The sequence below is a fragment of the Zea mays genome, chromosome 1 (genome assembly GCF_902167145.1).
Source record: "Zea mays cultivar B73 chromosome 1, Zm-B73-REFERENCE-NAM-5.0, whole genome shotgun sequence".
Lineage (NCBI taxonomy): Eukaryota > Viridiplantae > Streptophyta > Magnoliopsida > Poales > Poaceae > Zea > Zea mays.
In genome coordinates, this window is record NC_050096.1 from 206,107,109 (window position 1) to 206,126,733 (window position 19,625).

Here is a 19,625-nt window from a genome sequence, read left to right on the forward strand (position 1 = left end):
TCCTAATTCACCCCCCCTCTTAGGCGTCACCCGTTTCCTACAAGTGGTATCAAAGCCTGGTTTGGCTCATTTGAAACGATTTAGCTTCACCGCTAAAAGAGCCGACACTTTTTAGAGGAAGGGATGGATACCCATAGGCCACCACACTTCGACGGCACTAACTTCCCATATTATAGTGCTGGAATGGCTTGTTACCTAGAGACCGTTGATCTAGGTGTTTGGAGAGTCACTCGTGACGGGATGAAACCCCTCAAGAATCTCGAGAAACCCACCACGAGTGAGGAAAAAGAAATTCATTTAAATGCTAGAGCCAAAAATTGCTTGTATGAATCTCTTAGCATGGATATTTTTAATCAAGTATTTACCTTGAAAACTGCTAATGAGATTTGGCTAAAATTGCATGAGCTCCATGACGACACATCCAATGTCCGTGAGCAAAAACATTGCCTAGTCTTAAATGAGTATAATTCTTTTGCTATGCAAGATGATGAGCTTGTTAGAGACATGTATTCTCGTTTGAATTTGATTATCAATGAGCTCAATTCTATTGGCATTAATAAGCTAGGTGATGCGGACATTGTGAGGAAGATTATCTCCCTACTACCACAACAAAGATATGGGAGCATCATCACCATCCTTCACAACATGGAGGACTTGAGCAACATGACCCCGACCATTGTGATTGGGAAAATCGCGGCTTTTGAGATGTCGCGAAAAATGTGTCGGGGAGAGGAGCCAACTTCCTCAAGACCATATGCTTTTGCATGTGATGAAAGGAAGGGCAAAAAGAAGGCTCTCACTCCAAGTTCCTCAAGTGAAGAAGAGGAAGAAGAAGAAAGTGATGATGATGAGGATAATCAACCATGCACATCATCCTCCGAGGACGAAGAAACAATCCGACGCGTCGGAAAGGTAATGAGGATGATCCGCAAGATTAATCTAATGGGTGTGACCCTGCAGATCGAGGATCTTCTCTTTAACATTGACAGGAAAAAGCAAAGGAAGAGAGGATGCTTCGCATGTGGGGAGAAGGGCCACTTCAGGGACAACTGTCCAAATATGGCCAATCCCAAAAAGGAGAGGAGCAAAGGCAAGGCGCTAACAAGTGTTAGAACTTGGGATGATTCTTCAAGTGAAGATGAACCTCCAAGGACGCGTAGCCACCGGTCCTCATCACGCTCATCACGGTCATCACACAAATGCCTTATGGCAAGAGGTAACAAAAGCATTCTGTCCTCTAATGATGATAGCAGTAGTGATGATGAAGGTGAGGGAAAGCCCTCTCTAGATGAGCTTGCGGAAGCTGTAGAATTTTTCCAGGATGTTTGCACTAAGCAAAAAGCTCAACTTAAAACTTTGAAAAATAAGTTGGTTAGCTCTCAAAATGATTACAAAGGTTTGCTAGAAAAATTTGAAACTTTTGCAAACTTAAATAGTGAGCTATCAACTAAAATTGAGCTATTAGAATCTAGTGCTCCATCCACTGCTACCGATGATAGCCTTATTAAAAAGAATGAAAAACTTAAGGCTAAGTTAGCTAGCTCCCAAGAAGCTATTGAAAATTTGCTAGAGAAAATGGAAATTCTTAGCATACACAACAATGAGCTAACTACTGAGCTAGAAAACATTGGTAGCACCCCAGCAGCATCTTTAGTTGAAATACATGAAATTATTAAGAATGATGCTTCTACTTCCTGCTTTGATTTAATTGATGATTCTAACCCTTGCAACCAAGTTCTTGTTAAGAATATTGTTGTAGAAACATGTTTGGATGAGGTTGCAAAGGAAAATGAACAATTAAAGCAAGAAGTGGCTCGCCTTGGCAAGGCTTTGTATGACAAGAAAGGCAAAGCCAAACAAATCCGACCTACATAGGATAACACCACTGCGGGAGTGAACAAGCCTATGGAGGGAGAAACTGTGATTTGTAGGCTATGCCACATGGAAGGCCACAAGTCTTTCCAATGCAAGGCGATGACCGGGGATAAACAAAGGCAAAAGATCAAGCAAAAGCCATCAAGCAAAATCTCCAACACCTACATCAAAAAGGTGAATAAAAAGGATGCTACACCCTACTTGATCAAGAAGAAAAAGAATGGAAAGGTGATAGCAATCAAGGCCAACAAAGGAAAGGGGGCCAAACGCATCTGGGTGCCAAAGGAAATCATTTCAACCATGAAAAGCACCAAGAAGGTTTGGATCCCGAAAGAGAAGTGAGTGGACCGAAGGTCGGTCGAGAAATTTTGAGACTTGGCAAAGCTAGGATGTATATCATGGGATACATCATATTGGATCAAGATTACTTGCCAAGTAAGTTAGTGAAAATTTTGGACCCAAATTTCCCACCCATGACTAAGGTAACTAGATTTATTGTATTCCTTATTTCTAGATATGCGTATCTATTTACCTTGTATCTAGTTTACCTTTCTTGCCTAGTATTACATTTGTTATTTACTTTTGTTTAAAATTGTGCATACTAGGTAAATCACATGGTAGGATTGCCTGCTTTCAATTCATATACTTAAGCAAACCTACATGGCTTAAAATGTTTATTTAAGCACGGCACATAGCTTCTATATCACTCCATAGTAAATGATACATCAATTGAAAATTTTGAATTCTACAAGTTGTATCATTTAACTTATATGTGCCAAAGTTCGGATTATAGATAATTTGCCCCTCTTGATATCAAATCAAAGTGTGTGTCTCCTATAAGTATTCAAAACTTGTATGCACACCTTCAGGGGGAGGTTACTCTATAATCTAATACTTTGAGACTAACACCTTTTCAAGTCTATTTCATGTGATAGTCTCATTGTAAGGAAAATGAGGTCCCCAGAGAAAGACAACAATCTTCCACTGCAAAATCTCCAAGAACTCTCATGTCTCCCAAGCTCGCCATTGAATTTCAATCGGTATCTTTTGAGACTACATCTAGTATCATTTACATGTCTTCTCCAATATTTGATTAGACTATATTTCATATCATATACTTCCATGTTGCTAAAAATGCATAAGTGGTTAACTCATATTCTGTTACCTATGCATAAGGGAAGTTAGTCTTTTCAAATCATGTCTTGCACCTCTAATTCTCACATGCTTTTTCCTAAGTAGAAGATCTCTGTCAGGGGGAGTATTTCTTTGTCTCTACAGAGGGAGAAAATTCTTTCTAAAGGAGAACACTCATTTAGGGGGAGTATCAATTTGGTGTTTCAATTGGCATTATTTTACAAATCCTTTTTGAGGGCAAGTCTTATTTGCTTCCTACATGTTTTAATGTCTTCCTTTTCGGTGGTTGATGCCAAAGGGGGAGAAGTTGTAGGGACCAAAGCAATGAAAATGCTATCAAACACCAAACATCAGCAAATTAAAATTTTGATCTTTCAAGTGGTTTTGGCACTTTGGTCTAAAATAGGAAGTAAGTGAATTATGGAGATAGGGGGAGGCTTAAGTCCATAATATCACACTACGGGGACAAACATGCATCCTAGCAAGTAGATTGCATATTTTCACTCAAATGTTTGTTATATTTGCTTGCTTTGGTTGTATTGTCATCAATCACCAAAAAGGGGGAGATTGTAAGGAAAATGGACCCCGGGCCATTTAGCTTAATATATTTTGGTGTTTGATGATCAACATAACCTATGGACTAATGTATTTCCCAAGTGTTTGTGTGTTGTAGTTCATAGGATGCGAAGTGGATTGGACTGAGGCTCTGAGGATGCAACACCTCAAAGAATACATTATAAGACCCATATAATACATTACAAAGTCATATTGAAGAAACTTTGTACATGCTAAGAGTCCAACACATCAAGAAGTAGAAGTGAGATACAAAGCTACAAAACAAAAGTGAAGTTGACAAAATTGAGAGGAAAGGCTGACTGAATTGGAAGTGTTTCACAAAATCAAATCTACTCAAACTGACATGGCTTCAACTTTAAGATGTAGAAAATTTTATAAGCTTTCCAAAAAGTCCAAGATCATCAAAATCGGAGTTCGGAGCTAAAAGTTATGCCCACAATACGAAGTCAGAATTGCTGAAAAAATTGCATCTGTATATGGGATGTCCAGTGCACACCGGACTGTCCGGTGTTCCAAATTTGCTCAAACTGGTATGGCTTCAACTCTGGGATGTAGAGAATTTCATAATCTTTCCAAAAAGTACAAGATCATCGAAATCGGAGTTCGGAGCTAAAAGTTATGGCCAAAATACGACAAGAGAACATGGGCTGTCCGGTGCACACCGGACCGTCCGGTGCGCCATGTCCGGTGCGCCATCTTCGGAAGCTCCAACGGCTACTTTTAACGGCTAGTTCACGTGGCATGTCCGGTGCACCACCGGACAGTCCGGTGCACCTGTCCGGTGCGCCGCAGAAAGCTGCAGAACTGCTTTCCAACGGCTATATTTGAGTTGGGGCCTATATATACTTCACCCAACCGGCCATTTGGAGGTGTGGGAGCCCAAGAAACATACCAAGGCATATAGTGCACATTTCCAAGAGCTCAAACACCCAAGTGCTTAATAGAATCACTCGATGATTAGCGTAGGTGCTTTGCAAAGTGCTTAGGTTAGCTAGACCGCTTTAGCGCTTGCTCTAGGTGTACCCTAGTTAGTTGAGTGAGTTTTGTCAAACCACACAACCCCTCGTCTCTTGCGTGAGTCGTTGTAATTGTACTGAGTGGGGCGAGAGTCTTGCGAGACCGTGACAACCGCGTTTGTGTCACGGCCGCCACTGTGTACCGGAGGGAACGAGGCCCGCGGCGTTTCGGTCGGAAGCTCGATAGTGGAGACGGCGGGGAGCATCCGAGAGGAGCCGGAAGCGGAGCACCACTTGCGCGTGGAGAAGGCCCGCGGCTCTCTACGGAGTTACTCGACCGTGGTGCTTGGCCTCGCGTGTGCTTCCCTTTGCGTAGGGGCACCAACGAGGATTAGTCGGGACCTTGCGTGGTTCCGGATACCTCGGTAAAAATACCGACGTCATCCACGAGAGTTTGCTTCTCTACTTTGCTCTTTAAGTTTCCGCATTTATATTAAGCATTTAAGTTTCAATCTTGTATCCATACTTATTTAGTGTAGATTGAAACTTAGCCATTGCGTTAGAGATAGCAACACTTAGACAAAACCTAGTTTGCACATTCTAGTTTGATTATTTGCATAGGTTTTGCTCTAGGGATTTAATTGTGGCCTAGTTTAGTAAAAGTTTTAGAAGTCCTAATTCACCCCCTCTTAGGCGTCACCCGTTTCCTACACTGTGGTAACTTCACGCCTACCCGTATGTTTATATAGCGCCGCAGGTGGAAAGGTAAATCGTCAAGGTCTTACGCACCGGAAAAACAGCCACCCACACTCATTGACCGGTGGGCCACAAGGTCCGCGAAGGTGAATCGCCAGAGCGCGCGCAACTGCTGCAAGATGGGGCCACCTCGCACGCGGATTATTTTAATCGTTTCTCGTCAACGAGCTCAGAGAAGGTGTTTTTTCAGAACTTCGGCATCCCGAAGCCTAGAAGACTTTTTCACGGATCAAGCTCGTTACGAAAAACGATCTAGCACCACGAAGGGGCTACTGTTGGGGGTATGCTTCATAGCCGAAGATCCTAAAAGAGGAAAACATCTTCGGCAAGATCCTTTCAAGAACAGCGCCCAAGTTATCACCGATAGAGCTTCGGCACAGTGACAAGTCTCAAGACGAAGGGGGCGAACCGACTTAAAGATCAAATGACTCAAAGACCCATGATGTTTTGTGTCAGTATTGTAATTGATTATAAAGGGTATAAATGTAATTCCATATAGGCTGTGTCATGTGCCTATAAATAGATGAACAGTACCCCTATACTGTTCACGCAATCTTGTAATTGTTGACGCATCACACTGAAATTATTGTTTTCCGTCGAGGAGAAGGTATAAACATACTCAAATGTCATGTTTTAGTATTCAGATCCATATAATGAGATATAAGAATAATGTTATCTGCTTCTAACATATGTTTTACATGTTATGCTTCATTTTACATTGTTCTATAATCCTAATCACGAAGGTATGACTTTCGTGATATTTAATCTGCGACCTTCGTCCGAAGTTCATTAAATCCTTGGGGAGATAATGCTTCAGCGGACGAAGGGTATTAAGATTTAACATTTTTATGTTGTCTTGTTCTTAATTCATAGCCTTTGAGAACAAATCCCCAACACAACTATATAAACAATAAATAACATATAAAAGATTAATCAAGAGACATATTTTTTGTCGTTGACTAGTATTTTTAAGATATTGAGAAGGTCACACGTAGAGATGTCCAAACGGGTCGCCCGGCCCCGGTGAAGCCCGGCCCGTTTTGGGTCCGGCCCGCCATGCACGATTAGAAAACCGGGTCGGGCCGTCTAAGCACGCGGGCTCAATTTCTTGTCCGAGCCCGGCCCGCAACGGGCCTAAACGGGTCGGGCCGGCCCGTTTAGCACGAAAAAACGGGCCGAAAAGCGGGCTATACGGGTCGAAAAGCACGTTTTAGTGTAAAAAAAGCGGGCTTAACGGGCTTAGAGCTAAACGGGCCGTGCCGGGCTAGCCCACCGTGCCTAATTTCCTGTCTGAGCCCGGCCCGCTTATTCGTGCCGGGCCGGCCCGGGCCCGCATATAACCGGGTCGTGCCGGGCTCGGACCGGGCCCAAACAGCGGGCTTCGTGCCGGGCTCGCGGGCCTCGTGCTTATTGGACATCTATAGTCACACGATCCTCCGGTTCTTATTCGAGCTCCTGGTAAAGATGTCATTGTAAGGGATAAAATTTTGGTTGGGTAACTCTAGATGTCATTGTTGGCATGTCCAACCGCGCTAGGGTTCTACCCGACTTCAAAGCTAATTTGGTAACCCAGGATCACGGAGGATTTCCCTCAATCCCTCCAATCCTCTGTGATCTCTTTATCACCAAATCAACCCTCACATGTAGCGAATGTCCCGCCTCCTCTTCCCTGCCCATGCAGGTAAGTCGATGTAAAAGCACCTACGAGTGCAACCCGCATGTAGGCCGGCCTTCTCTTGCGCAGCTAACCAATCAACCACTAGTACGCAGTCAACGCAGCATCTAGGTTGAGCACGACGGACACGTCCTCTATGGATAACCTCTAAACCTTATTTTTATGCAAGTGGGTCTTTAAGATAGCATCTCCGCTCTTCATCATATTTAGGAGGTGTTTTAATGTACTAGCGATAATAGTTAGTGGCTAGAATTAGTTGAACACATACAAACACTCTATCTAATAGTTTAACTATTAGCTATTTTTAGTAAATTAGTTAATCGTTAGCTAACTATTTATTAACTAGCTAATTCTACTAGTAAATTTTCAGCTAACTAACTATTATCTCTAGTATATTTAAACACCCACTTACTATCAAAATTCTGGCTGGACCCGTTTGATTGACACGAAATGGAAGACCAGAATTATTTCTACCTAAATTACTTCTCTAATTTGTGTGCCTTGTTGGTTTCAGTACATGGTGACAGTACATGGTGACGTCCACCCGATAGATGGGACTAGTGTAGTCATTTAAGGAAGAGTTATTACGGTATTTATATAAGGAAGGATTATATATTGGGTTTATAAAAAGGTAAGCATTTGCAGGCCACTTTCTGCCCGGTTGAAGTCCCCGTCTTCGTCATCTTCTAGCAGCAGTGACTGCGGGAGTCTTGGCCGGCCGGCGGCGAGACTCCTCCCCTTTCTCCTATTTCTCTGCACACATAGTCACATACATACGTATATGCTTGTTCTCCGCCGCCTCCGCTTCCCGCTGCCACGCCCTCTTCTCGTCTCCTCCTCCTTAGCCCCTCTCTCACCCTCGACCTCTAGTTCCTCCTGTTGGTCGTCGACAGGCGAAGGTAGAAGGGCCATGGCGTCATCTCCGTCTTCCGCTTCCGCTGCGGTCGTCGCCGAGGGCTCGGCGGCCCGCCGATTCTGGATCGCTGCCTCCACGCGGGAGGCCGCCTTCGCTGCATACACGCCCTTCCTCCTCTCCCTCGCCGCCGGCAACCTGCGGCTCGACCTCTTCCGCCACTACATCGAGCAGGACGCCCACTTCTTTCACGCCTTCGCTCGCGCGTAAGTCCAATTCCATTCTTCCTGATCCCGCCCGATTTGATTCGCCTAACTACCCCATGACTAGACTATATCTGATCTGATTCTTCTTTTTCTCCCGTGGCGCAATCAATCAGGTACGAAATGGCCGAAGACTGCGCTGACGATGATGACGACAGGGCTACCATCGCCGCCCTCAGGAAGGCCATCCTCCAAGAGCTCAACCTCCACGCCTCCGTTTTGAAGGTACTTTCATCCCCACCCAAATGTTTCCCATGGAATCCCCCAATGAATGGATTAGTTGCTTGCCGTTGCAGGCCAAAACTCACCGCTGAGTTTAGCATCCTACTGTAACACATATTTAGGAAACTACTAATACTGATGAAACTAATCTGTTTTGTTTCAATGAAGATAAATCAACTGCCCCACATCACTCATATTCCTCTTGTGGCTTTAACACTAACAGATATCTTGATGGTGTATCTTAAGTCTTGACTATACCTGATTGTGCTGTGCATATGCAACTTTGCTGCTTGCTCCTGCCTTAGATTAATTAAGCCATACCTGAGCAGTCCACTATGCACCTATTTTACAGTATTGCACTTTGAAATCCAAAATTCTTACAAGCCAACATAGTTGTTTTAATTTTTTTTTTGTAATTCGGTTTAGTGTATATGTATAGTATAGTCCTATCAGTTTGTTGTCTGTCCTGTCTGGTGGTATAACTTATGATTAAATTATTTTTCTTATTAGGACTTGTTTCATTTCCTTCTTAGGACTTATGATTAAATCAAGGGTATTTCAGTTGTCAGATATTTCACCGCATAAGAGGTTTTTTGTTGTCCCTTGAGTCCTTATATCATACTAGCAAACATTCTCGTGTGTTGCAACCTGCAACGGGGCATAGAGGTTGTTATGTGGTTACATGAAATCAGGTCATGCTTTTCAATTATTTTGGGAATCGAACTATGTACTACTTCTAGATGTGTGCTGCTCTAACTCATATGTTTACGGGAGATTTAGAGATTTATCATTGATCACATCATGCATTCCAATTCGGTTTGTGATCGGATTCCGCACCATGCCTCAACACTCAGTTCGATCTCGTATGGGTGAGTGAGATAGTGACAGATCATGAAAATGGTTCATATTCCGATTTGCTTTGGAATCAGACTCCGCAGTACGCACCGTGCTTAGGTAGATCGGTCCGTTGGATCCTATCAGATGGTTGTGAGTGTTAGAGACCCATTTTGTTTCTGTCACTAAATAGGTTGTCTTCTTTGTGCTGTTTTGAAATAGGGTTTATTCAGATGGGACTGGACAATAAACCGCTCTAGATTTCCATTTGCGGTTTAATTAGTTGGACGGTCGATTCAACCAGCTTTCAATATAACAAGTTTAGTTCAAATAATTAAAACTGCAACAATAACTCAGTGTGGGAATTCTTTCTTAGGGAAGGGTCAAAGGTTCAAAGGCTTGTGATGTTGCCTTTTACTTTGTTTTTTACATTTATGATATTGTTGTCATTTATCTTCATAATTTCTCCTTCCATTTTTTGTAGAAAAACAGCTCTGCAGGAACACACATGAAAAAACAGGCGTGGGAGGCACGCGTGATGGAAAAAAAACGGAGGTGGCACATGAAAATACAGGGTGTAAGGCATGTGTGATGGGGAAACCTGTAAAAAGAACAGGAGTATGGAGGTGAAAGGAAAAAAAAGTAAAAATAGGAACACATGGAGGGAGAAAAATTAGGTGGAACATGGTCACAGAAAAATCTAGAGGTAGTCCGGGAGAAAATCTGGAGGTATAATGTAAAAAAAGTCCAGGTCACATGTGGGATGTAAGGGCGCGAGGACACTTTAGGAAGGAAGAAAAGACGGTGCGAAGAATCATTTCACTCATGATTTTAGTTCTAAATAGAGAGAACTTGAATTGAACACACACACACTTCTAATGTATCCTGATCATGTATTTTTATATGGAAGTATGTAACTATGTTGTATTCAGTTAATTAAGATACATTTTAAGGCCCTGCATCTACAATTAAAATGCTTATCAACTGACTTATTGTATAAGTTGCTAGAGATATATCTATGGTCCTTAAAACTGAACTTCATCTTTCCTCCCTGATTCAATAACTGCTAACTAATTCTCTTCCCAACATAATTTTTATTATACTCAATCCGGTATCCTGTGGATTCAATTTGCAGGAGTGGGGAGTTGACCCTACCAAAGAGATACCTTCAAGTGCAGCTACAACCAAGTACACTGATTTCCTACTTGCAACTGCGGCTGGAAAAGTTGATGGCACAAAAGGTTCTGACAAAATGGTTACTCCATTTGAGAAGACTAAAATTGCTGCATACATTGTTGGGGCCATAACTCCATGCATGAGGCTTTATGCATATCTAGGCAAAGAACTCATGGCTTTCCTTAAACAAGATGAAAATCATCCATATAAGAAATGGATTAACACATATGCATCCAGTGATTTTGAGGTATAGAATCATCATCTTTCTATATATGAGTGCTCTAAAATTTACTGTAGTATTGACCTATGCTTCAATGCAATTGGTTCATGTGCTGAATCATGTCCCTCTTTTATGCTCTCTTCCACAGAACAATGCACTCCAAATAGAAGAATTGCTGGACAAACTGAGTGTATCATTAACTGGTGAGGAACTTGAGATTATTGGCAAGCTCTACCAGCAAGCTATGAAACTGGAAGTGGAGTTCTTTTCTGCTAAGCTTGTAGACCAACCTGTTGTAGCTCCACTTTCAAGATATTGTGATCCAAAATATAAACTCTTGATCTTCTCTGATTTTGATTTGACATGCACTGTTGTTGATTCGTCTGCCATTTTGGCGGAGATCGCAATTTTGTCATTCCAAAAGGCAAGTCAAAGTGGGATTGATAATAACCTCGACCGTGCAAAATCGGGAGAACTGAGAAATTTGTGGAACATGCTCTCTAAGCAATACATGGAAGAGTATGAGGAATGCATGGAAAGACTACTTCCTCCAGAAGAATGTATGTGCATCGTGTCCTCTGTGTTTCATTTGTTTCTATTGGTTTGTGATTTTGCAATAGTAGATATGCTTGAACGATTTAATTATTGTTTATGTGCCTTCTGTTTTATTACAGCAAAGTCACTAGATTATGATAAACTGTATAAAGGCCTGGAGGTGCTTGCTGAGTTTGAGAAGGCTGCAAATTCTAGGGTTGTCGACTCTGGTGTCCTGAGGGGAATGAATTTAGAAGACATCAGGAAAGCTGGGGAGCGGCTTATTCTTCAGGGTGGCTGTAAAAATTTCTTTCAGAAGATTGTAAAAACAAGGGAGATCCTCAATTTGGATATCCATATTCTTTCCTACTGCTGGTGTGCAGAGCTTATAAGATCCGCCTTCTCATCAGGTATTCTGTCTCTCTGACGACAATGGCACCACCACGATTGATCTAATTTGCGAGCCTGTGCTTTTGCTACAAGCTAACAATCAACATCTCAATTTTTTTTATCAGATGTCTCCGTAGTGACTCAATTTCTTTTTTTGAATAGACAGTTCTTAACCGGCAGTTACTTTCCTTTGCATTGTTGTGCCTTCATGCAGCCGGCTGTCTAGATGGTTTGAACATACATGCGAACGAGTTCGCCTTTGAGGAATCTGTTTCAACTGGTGAGATTGACAGAAAGATCCAGTCCCCGCTAGACAAGGTTGAGAAGTTCAAGAGCATCAGAAGCGACGCGGACAGCACGGTGCCATTCCTGTCTGTTTACATCGGAGACTCGGCCGGTGATTTGCTCTGCTTATTGGAGGCAGATATCGGTATCGTCGTTGGGTCAAGCACAAGCTTGCGTAGAGTGGGCAGACAGTTCGGTGTTTCCTTTGTCCCGTTGTTTCTCGGTCTAGTGGAGAAGCAGAGGCAACTGATGGATGAAGATGCGTCCGTGTTCAAGCCGCGGTCTGGAGTCCTTTATACGGTCTCTAGCTGGTCAGAAATACACGCCTTCGTGCTGGGAAGCGATTTCAGCTGATGGATCTGCTGCTTCTTTTCTCCATCTTTTTCCCCTTGAGAAGCAAAAAAGCTTTTGCCGGTTGATTCTGATGCATACGATGCGTGAATCCTAATGTGGTCATTTTATGAAAGCCACATGTCGATTCTGGCTACCACTATGTATGAATGAATACCTGTAGTTTGTGGTGTGGAATGGGTTAAGTTTGTGCCCGTGAATTGTGATCAATGTATCATTGATTCATCCTTGTTCCATTTGGGACTAATTTCTGGGTGTTGCTGGCAGCAACTACAGTATACTGGATGAATGATGAAGTACAACTCGTTTTTATTTCAGATTCTCAGCAGGAAGCGTACTAGTACTAGCCACTAGGGCGAAATGCATGCTACTAGATGTATGATGTGTCATATCGGAGTACAAATACTGATGAACTGCCAGCCTGGGGTTCGGATGGGTGCATAATATATGATAGAATATGAATGTGGTCTGTTTTCATATGCTGTATCGTGTTTTAGCTAGTTGAAGGTGGCGGCGGCGCGGGCGTCGACGGCGAGGATGGTGCTGAGGTTGAGCGGGTGCATGTACTCCTGTGGGCCGTCCATGAACTGGCTGACGATGATGCGGTTGGCCTTCTCCGTGGGGTGGAAGTTGTCCCAGAAGGCGTAGACGCTGCGGTCCGGGCAGACGCTGGACGCGGCGGTGCAGAGCCCCACGCCGTTGTATGGTCCCTGGCCGCAGCACGCGACCTTGGAGGTGACGAAGCCGTAGGCCGCCGGGTCGGAGATGAAGTCCATGTGCATCCGGTAGGCGTTGACGGCGACGAAGACGTCGGCGCCGAGCTCCGCGTTGACGCCCTTGATCATGTCCACCAGCTGCGGGTTGTAGAGCGCGGCGGCGCGCTGCAGCTCGGCGTCGCACTCCCCGTCGCGGCTGCCCCGCAGCGCCAGCTCGGCTGGGGCGCACCCCAGCGGGCCCGACCCCGTGACCAGCACCCGGCGCGCGCCCAGCGAGTAGAGCTGCCGCAGCACCTTGGCGTACTCGGACACGACGTAGCGCACGTAGTCCGGCAGCGCGAACTCGCGGGACCGCGCCGAGAAGGGCACCAGGTAGTAGTTGTTGATGAAGTCGTTGCCGCCCAGGGTGACGAGCACGAGCGCTCCGCGGACGAGGCGCGCGGCGGCGTCCTCGCCGACGAGGCGGCTCAAGCGGTCCTGGTACTGCCGGAAGTAGCGCAGCTGCTTCTGGACGCGGATGATGTTGGCGAACTGGACCCCCGTGTCGTTGAGCACGCCCACGCCCGCCGACGCGAAGTTGGCGCCCACCAGCAGCTTCCGCCCGTCCAGGTGCGGGCTCAGGTACGGCAGCGCCGGCTCCGCGCCCAGGTACTCGCTGATGATGTCCGGCACGTTCTTGCCGTTGGAGAAGCGGCCCGTCGCGCGGTGCGTCGGGTAGTCGAGGCCGTACGGCGGCGAGTCGGCGCGCGCCGTCGTGGCCAGGTAGTTGTTGTTGCCGCTGTCCACCAGCGAGTCGCCGAAGACGAAGAAGGCGCGGGGCGGGGTCGGGGTGGCCGTGGCTGGGCGCACCTGCAGCAGCAGGAGGACGAGGAGGAAGCACGCAGTGGCTGCGACGAGCCTGCCACGGCTACCTGCTGCTCCTGGAACGGAAAGCATTCTGCTGCTGCTTCTTCGCCGCTGCTCTGCTCAGCTGCTGCTGCGGGACGCCTATATAACAGGAAGAAGATAACGGGGAGAGTGGGATGATCAATAGTATACGGGCTGATGGAGCTGCTGCACTGCATTCCATGGCGAGGGTCCCTATTTATACCGCATTTCAGTAGGCAGTCTAGTGTTCCAACGATCTGTCCATGCACCTAGGGTGGGCGGTGGCATGGAAATTGGCAGCAGCACCGGTCGGCCCTTTGGGGGATGTTCAACCACACTGCCTGAGTCTTGTGATTGCAACGCTACCTGAAGAAGAAAAGAGAGTACTGCGAGTCTACTATTATCCTCCCCCCTCCGCCTGTAACTGTAACCGCGGCTGCCTACACACCGCTCTGTCCTTGCGTAACAAACCCTACACCACCCCATTTTTCAGGCCATTCATTTTCGGGCTTCGGCAGTGCTGGTATATTTACTCCAAAAATCACGGGACGGGCAGTCAAACTCCCCACAAGTGACTGGGGCCTGGGGGTTTCAGCTACCCGATCTTGCTCCACGGCACATGACGGGCCGCACATCGTTTGCGTTGCAATATATGCGCTTGGGAAAAAATAGACAAAAATTGCCGAGGACACAAGATTTGCGAGCTCGTTCCCTTCTTTTTCTAGCAAATTGCATATATACGGTGGTCAAATTCAATGATTTAATCGGAGTACCAAACGAAAATGTGTAAATGACACCAGTGTTTGTCATCGCACATGTTAAAAAAAGAAACTCAATACAGTGCTGCCCAAGTCTCGCCCAATCCTTGCAGAACATAGCTTGTCATGAGTTGTCAATGTTGATATCCAGGTCCGACAGCATGCTAGCTAGCTCCCCCTTGCGATACAGCTTCACGGTATCTACGACATAAAAAGAGGGCATAAAAGTATCAGCAACCAACGACAACATTTTTTTTAAAAAAAATCATTTCCTTTTCTACAATAGAAAAAACAGGGTATTGTGACTTTAGCACTTGCATTGCAGTTGCAGGCTTGCAGCATGCTCTGGCATATGCCAAAAAGCACAGGAATTATGCATAATTCTTGCTGACTCACAGCCCACCTTGTAATGCAGATGCAGCCATAGCGCAGGTATACAAAGCAAAAAATTCTCAAGATGGACGGTCTATAGTATATTTCTAGAGATGACCATTTGCTTTCATTATCTTTCTAGTGTTATGCATAGCAGATATTTAAAATGGATGGGCCTTGGCTAGTTTTAGAAGGGTATATGCATCTTTGGCTAAGCCCAATGGCAGCAACTGGCCTCTCAAATACAGGGGCAAAGCTACGATGACTTGCACAGGTGCAGATGCACCAGAGTGAAGGGGAAAAGTGCTAGTGGTTTGACTCAGTTTTACCATTCTGGTACTTCTACAATTGTACACGTTTCGTGTTTGAGGATAATTGTATAGATTTCTTTATATAAACAATAGAGGTTAGGGTGCAAATACACTCTCATCTAATCTACATGTGGATGGATAGGCATCATGTGCCACATTGGTATATAACTGTAAAGATTGACCAGTATTCAACAAAGAGCACATGTATAATACCTGTGCAGCCTCCAACGTGTTTTCCACCTGGAATAGAACAAGACAAATAGACAATTATTTAAAGAGTGAGTCATACAGTGTAGATCAAAATAAGATGCATGCGCGAAATAATTTCCGTGCATTAACAAACTGCAAATGGTACACATGAGTTGGCATTGGCACTAAGGGACACCAATTGCCAAAATCCTTACTAGATATGAAAAATCAGTGAGTGATTTCGCAACTGAGTCATGAACAGAAGAAAAAAGCTAGGCTAGACAGAAGAAATTATGGTGAGAAGGGGAAAGTTGGCATACCGATGAAAACGTTAGGAACAGTAGACTGTCCAGTCAGCCTTTCTAATACCTTTTGTAGTTGTGGTCCTTGAGCTCCTGAAAGGGATTAGCGGTCAGCTGCACAAGAACATCAACCTGAAAAATTATATAGAATCACTACATATACTTACTACACTGTTCCTCGTTCCCAGTAGGAAACAATTACAAAAATAAAACACATCCCTTAAGGTCATGCGGCTTAGTAAAACACAAGCATCGCGAGGGTACATTTAGATATGTTGACATGGCCAACTTCATGTGGGAACTCAAAACAGATAGGAATAAAAAGTACGCAAAATCCTTTGTGCCTACGAGCATGCTGAATGCATCATGTCTGGTACAAGTAAAACAAGTATATGCAATAATTCAAAGCTACTGTTCAACTGGTAGTGCATTTGCCTGCTTTAGGATTCGTAGCTGATGGTGACAAAGAAGAATATCAAAAGGAACTATGAACATACAGGCCCTGCAAGGCCATATAACTAGTTGGCAAAGTGAAGAATGAGGAAAGGGACCTGAAAAAAACATGTATGATATTCGAGCCCACTACTATTTGCTGGTTGCTATCTTTGGCTGTCTCCTGTAATTGGTCTCTTCGGCAAATTGATATCCAAAATGCATTTTTGTATGGTGTTCTTGATGAAGATGTGTATATGAAGCAGCCGCTGGGTTTCGAGGATACAACACATTCATTTTTTATGCAAACTTGACAAGTCTCTATATAGCCTTAAACAGGCCCTTGTACCTGGTTCTCTCGCTTGAGCGGCATGTTGATTAAATTGAGGTTCCACACATCGAAGGCTTATGTCTCTTTGTTTATCTTTAATCAAGATAGTCTTCATATTTGTATTCTTATATATGTGGACAACATTATTATTGTTAGCTCCTCATCTTCGGCGATAGACAAGATCCTTCAACAGCTTCATCATGAGTTTGTCGTGAAGAATCTTGCTCGGCTCAATTATTTTCTTGGCATCGAGGTGTATCACAATTCTTCAGGGTTGGTTTTGACGCAACGCAAATACATACATGATCTGTTGCATGCAAACATGGATACTTCTAAAGGAGTTTCTATGCCTATGCTGCCTGCTGACAAGCTCTCTCTTCATGATGGTGATTGTCTCTCCTGATGATGCTACGAAGTACAAGAGCATTGTAGGAACCCTACAGTATTTGTCACTCACCCGACCTAACATTTCTTTCTCGGATCGGGTTTGCCAATTTCTCGCCACGCCTACTACATCCTACATCTTATTGGACTGATGCGGAGCGAATTCTATGATATCTCCATGCCACTATTGATCTTGGACTTTGCTTCACCAAGTCCGAGTCTTCTCTGTTGAGCATGCTAATTGGGCTGGCAATCCCGATGATCAACGCAACATGGGTGGCTTCACCATCTTCTTCAATGACAATCTAATATCATGGGGATCTCAGAAACATCCATCAGTTACTCGTTCTAGTACGAAGGCCGAATACAAGGAAGTTGCTAATGCCACAATAGAGGTAATTTGGATCCAAATCCTTCGCGAGCTTAGGTTTCCTCACTATCGTTCTCTCAATTTGTGGTGACAACATTGGTGCCACCTACCTTACGGTCAATCTAATTTTTCATCGTCGTATGAAGCATGTCAAAGTTGATTATCACTTTTCATAAGCGAGTGGCATAGTGGCATCACGACAATTGGATGTGCGCATCATCTCCTCTAAAGATCACGTGGCGGATATTATGACCAAGCCTCTAGCAGATGTGTCTTTGGAAACATAGAAACAAATGTGTCTTTGACGAAGCTAGTCCTTGACTTGCTAATCTAGTCGAAGGCTTCAGGGAAGCGCAGCAGAACTGGTCCCTTGCAGGTGCCAAGAACCTGAAGACTATTTGATCCAGGTTGAGAGGGACGAGATCCCCTCTGAGTTGTTTTATTTTGTTCTAAGTGGATGTGAGTGTTCTGGGCGTGTTGTGTTGGTGTGTGTATGGGTGCCTCTGTTGTCTGTTTTGAGTGGGCTTTTGCCCCTCACCTACTTTCTTCTCCTTTAATATAATAATATGCAGCTCTCCTGCGTATTCGGAAAAAAAAGCCTCTAGCAGAGGCGACTTTCTCTAAGATTTATAACAATCTGAACTTAATTTCATACCGTCCAGATTAAGAGGGGTGTTGGTATAGAAGGGTATATTCTATAGATGGAATGGTTGTTGGGCTGCGCCCACATAATCATGGCTGATGAGCTGCACCCCCATAATTATCGCTAATGAGCTGCGCCCCTATAGTCATGATTGATTTGTTGTCTACGCTTGTAACTAAGGCTGACAATGGGCTATAATTTTTGCACTATAAGATTTAAGGATCGAAGCGGGTTAGGATCGAGCTTTATTTATAGTCATTTTTGAACTATAATTTATTTAGGGCCTTGACATTTTGTGAAGAACTATTTGGATCACGATCCATTACCACCCCTACTTGTAACCTTCCATGTGCATCACCTCTCTATATATGTGGAGATAGCCTTCTGCTATCTCCACATAGAACACCTCATACCCAAGTGCCATCACAGAGGTCCAAGCACAGATCCAAGCAATGTGTTGGGTTCAACTGGCGCAAGTCCTTTTTCGTCTTTGACATCGTTTTTGGCTAAGCAAAGCTTGACCACCTACCAAGGGTCTCCATTGGCCTCTCCTTTGCTCCGGCGTCAGGCTTCTACATCATCTTTGGTCGTCAGGAATACTTTTTCATGCACGACTTCGAAGCCCACCCAAACCTCAGCTCAAAGTAGGCCTTTCCGCACCAGAATCTCGCAGGTTCCGATCAACCCAGGCCCCCCACCTGAGTTTATTCTTGGTCTTGGTGCTGTTGACGTCAAACTTTTTCTGGACTTGTAATCATTTATTCACCTTTTCTAAAGTTTTTTTTTTGTGTAACACCGCTTAATTAATATATCAGAGTCGTTATAAAAAAAACACTGCCACCTGATTGCCCATGGAAATGGGATATAGCACGGTCGGACAATCAATAATAATGATCCATGACTTCATATATAACAGTCCTTTAGGTTAATTTCAATTAAAGAAGGATAAGGACATGAAGGGAAAAGAGGGCGAACCGAGATTGTCGAGCTCGATGACGTGGGGCTGCACACCGATCCGCTTGAAGAGTGACTTCACCTCCATGGAATATCTGCCGACGTTGAGCAGGTCATGGAACAAGTCAATCAAATGAGGTGAAGGCAAATCGAAGCTAACGAATCAATCTTAGGTTTGGTTCAGTTGGGGCTATTAATCTTACGAGCACCATGACTTAGAGTAGATGACAACGGGGTTATCGGCCACCGTCTTCTTGACGGAATCCTCCATCCGCGAACCGAAGGAAGAGTCCGGTGATGGAGAGGAGGAGGAGGCCCTGGCGGAGACGGCCTTGGTGCGACGTGCGGCGAGGGACAGGCTGGGACGATATAGCAAAGAGGGGAGAGAAAGGGGAAGGCCAAGGGTGGCCTTGGGAAGGCGGCAGAGGGTCATGCCCGACTGCGGCGGCGGCATCTGAGCCGGCGGTGGTGGCGGCGGAATCTCTCTCGAGTCCTCTCGTTTGCGTGTCTGTCTCTTCCGGCCACAACACGACTGGAGATGACAATGGGTAAAAACCCGCCGGTATTAATTGCCCAAATCCACACCCACGAAAAAAATACGCCTGCTAAAAAACTCATACCCATGACGGATATAAAATTTTGCCCAAATCCATACACATGCGGGTTTTGGGTACCCAACGAGTTTCTCATACCCACTAACATCAACATAAAAATAATTCATCATATAAATGACAATCAATACATTAATAAGCTAGCATAAAAGAAACAAGTGATAACTAATTTTAGCCTAAAATTTGTTACATGAAGTTTATTTCAATTAGAACATATTCAATTAATAATATTATGAGACATATGTTGGGGGCCTTCGGCTTTCGAAGGTCCTCAAAAATATGATT

At 44.5% G+C, this 19,625-nt stretch overlaps 3 protein-coding genes across 4 annotated transcripts; 1 reads left to right on the forward strand and 2 right to left on the reverse strand.

The window, feature by feature from the left end:
- The first annotated feature begins 7,592 nt into the window (after window positions 1-7,592).
- LOC100275585 (thiaminase2) lies at window positions 7,593-12,425 on the forward strand. Of its 2 annotated transcripts, NM_001149636.2 has the most exons (7): window positions 7,752-8,091; window positions 8,205-8,313; window positions 9,629-9,948; window positions 10,280-10,567; window positions 10,689-11,100; window positions 11,215-11,484; window positions 11,679-12,277. In NM_001149636.2, exons 3-7 carry the CDS (start codon window positions 9,901-9,903, stop codon window positions 12,101-12,103), a joined length of 1,443 nt encoding a protein of 480 aa, NP_001143108.1. In that variant the 5' UTR covers window positions 7,752-8,091; window positions 8,205-8,313; window positions 9,629-9,900; the 3' UTR covers window positions 12,104-12,277. The 2 variants fall into 2 exon arrangements, with proteins under 2 accessions (XP_008669652.1, NP_001143108.1); XM_008671430.4 differs by lacking the exon at window positions 9,629-9,948 and having other exon boundaries at window positions 7,593-8,091; window positions 11,679-12,425.
- LOC100279824 (GDSL esterase/lipase LTL1) lies at window positions 12,301-13,866 on the reverse strand. Its single transcript, NM_001152779.2, has one exon. The coding sequence runs from the start codon at window positions 13,750-13,752 to the stop codon at window positions 12,598-12,600; it is 1,155 nt and encodes a 384-aa protein (NP_001146251.1). The 5' UTR covers window positions 13,753-13,866; the 3' UTR covers window positions 12,301-12,597.
- A 555-nt stretch (window positions 13,867-14,421) lies between these two features.
- Window positions 14,422-19,275, reverse strand: LOC100282211 (Grx_S12 - glutaredoxin subgroup I). The gene is made up of 5 exons (NM_001368943.1): window positions 18,933-19,275; window positions 18,751-18,824; window positions 15,634-15,708; window positions 15,338-15,364; window positions 14,422-14,642 (listed from the first exon to the last, which is right to left on the reverse strand). The coding sequence occupies exons 1-5, from the start codon at window positions 19,181-19,183 to the stop codon at window positions 14,566-14,568; spliced, it is 504 nt and encodes a 167-aa protein (NP_001355872.1). The 5' UTR covers window positions 19,184-19,275; the 3' UTR covers window positions 14,422-14,565.
- Between the last annotated feature and the right edge of the window lie 350 nt (window positions 19,276-19,625).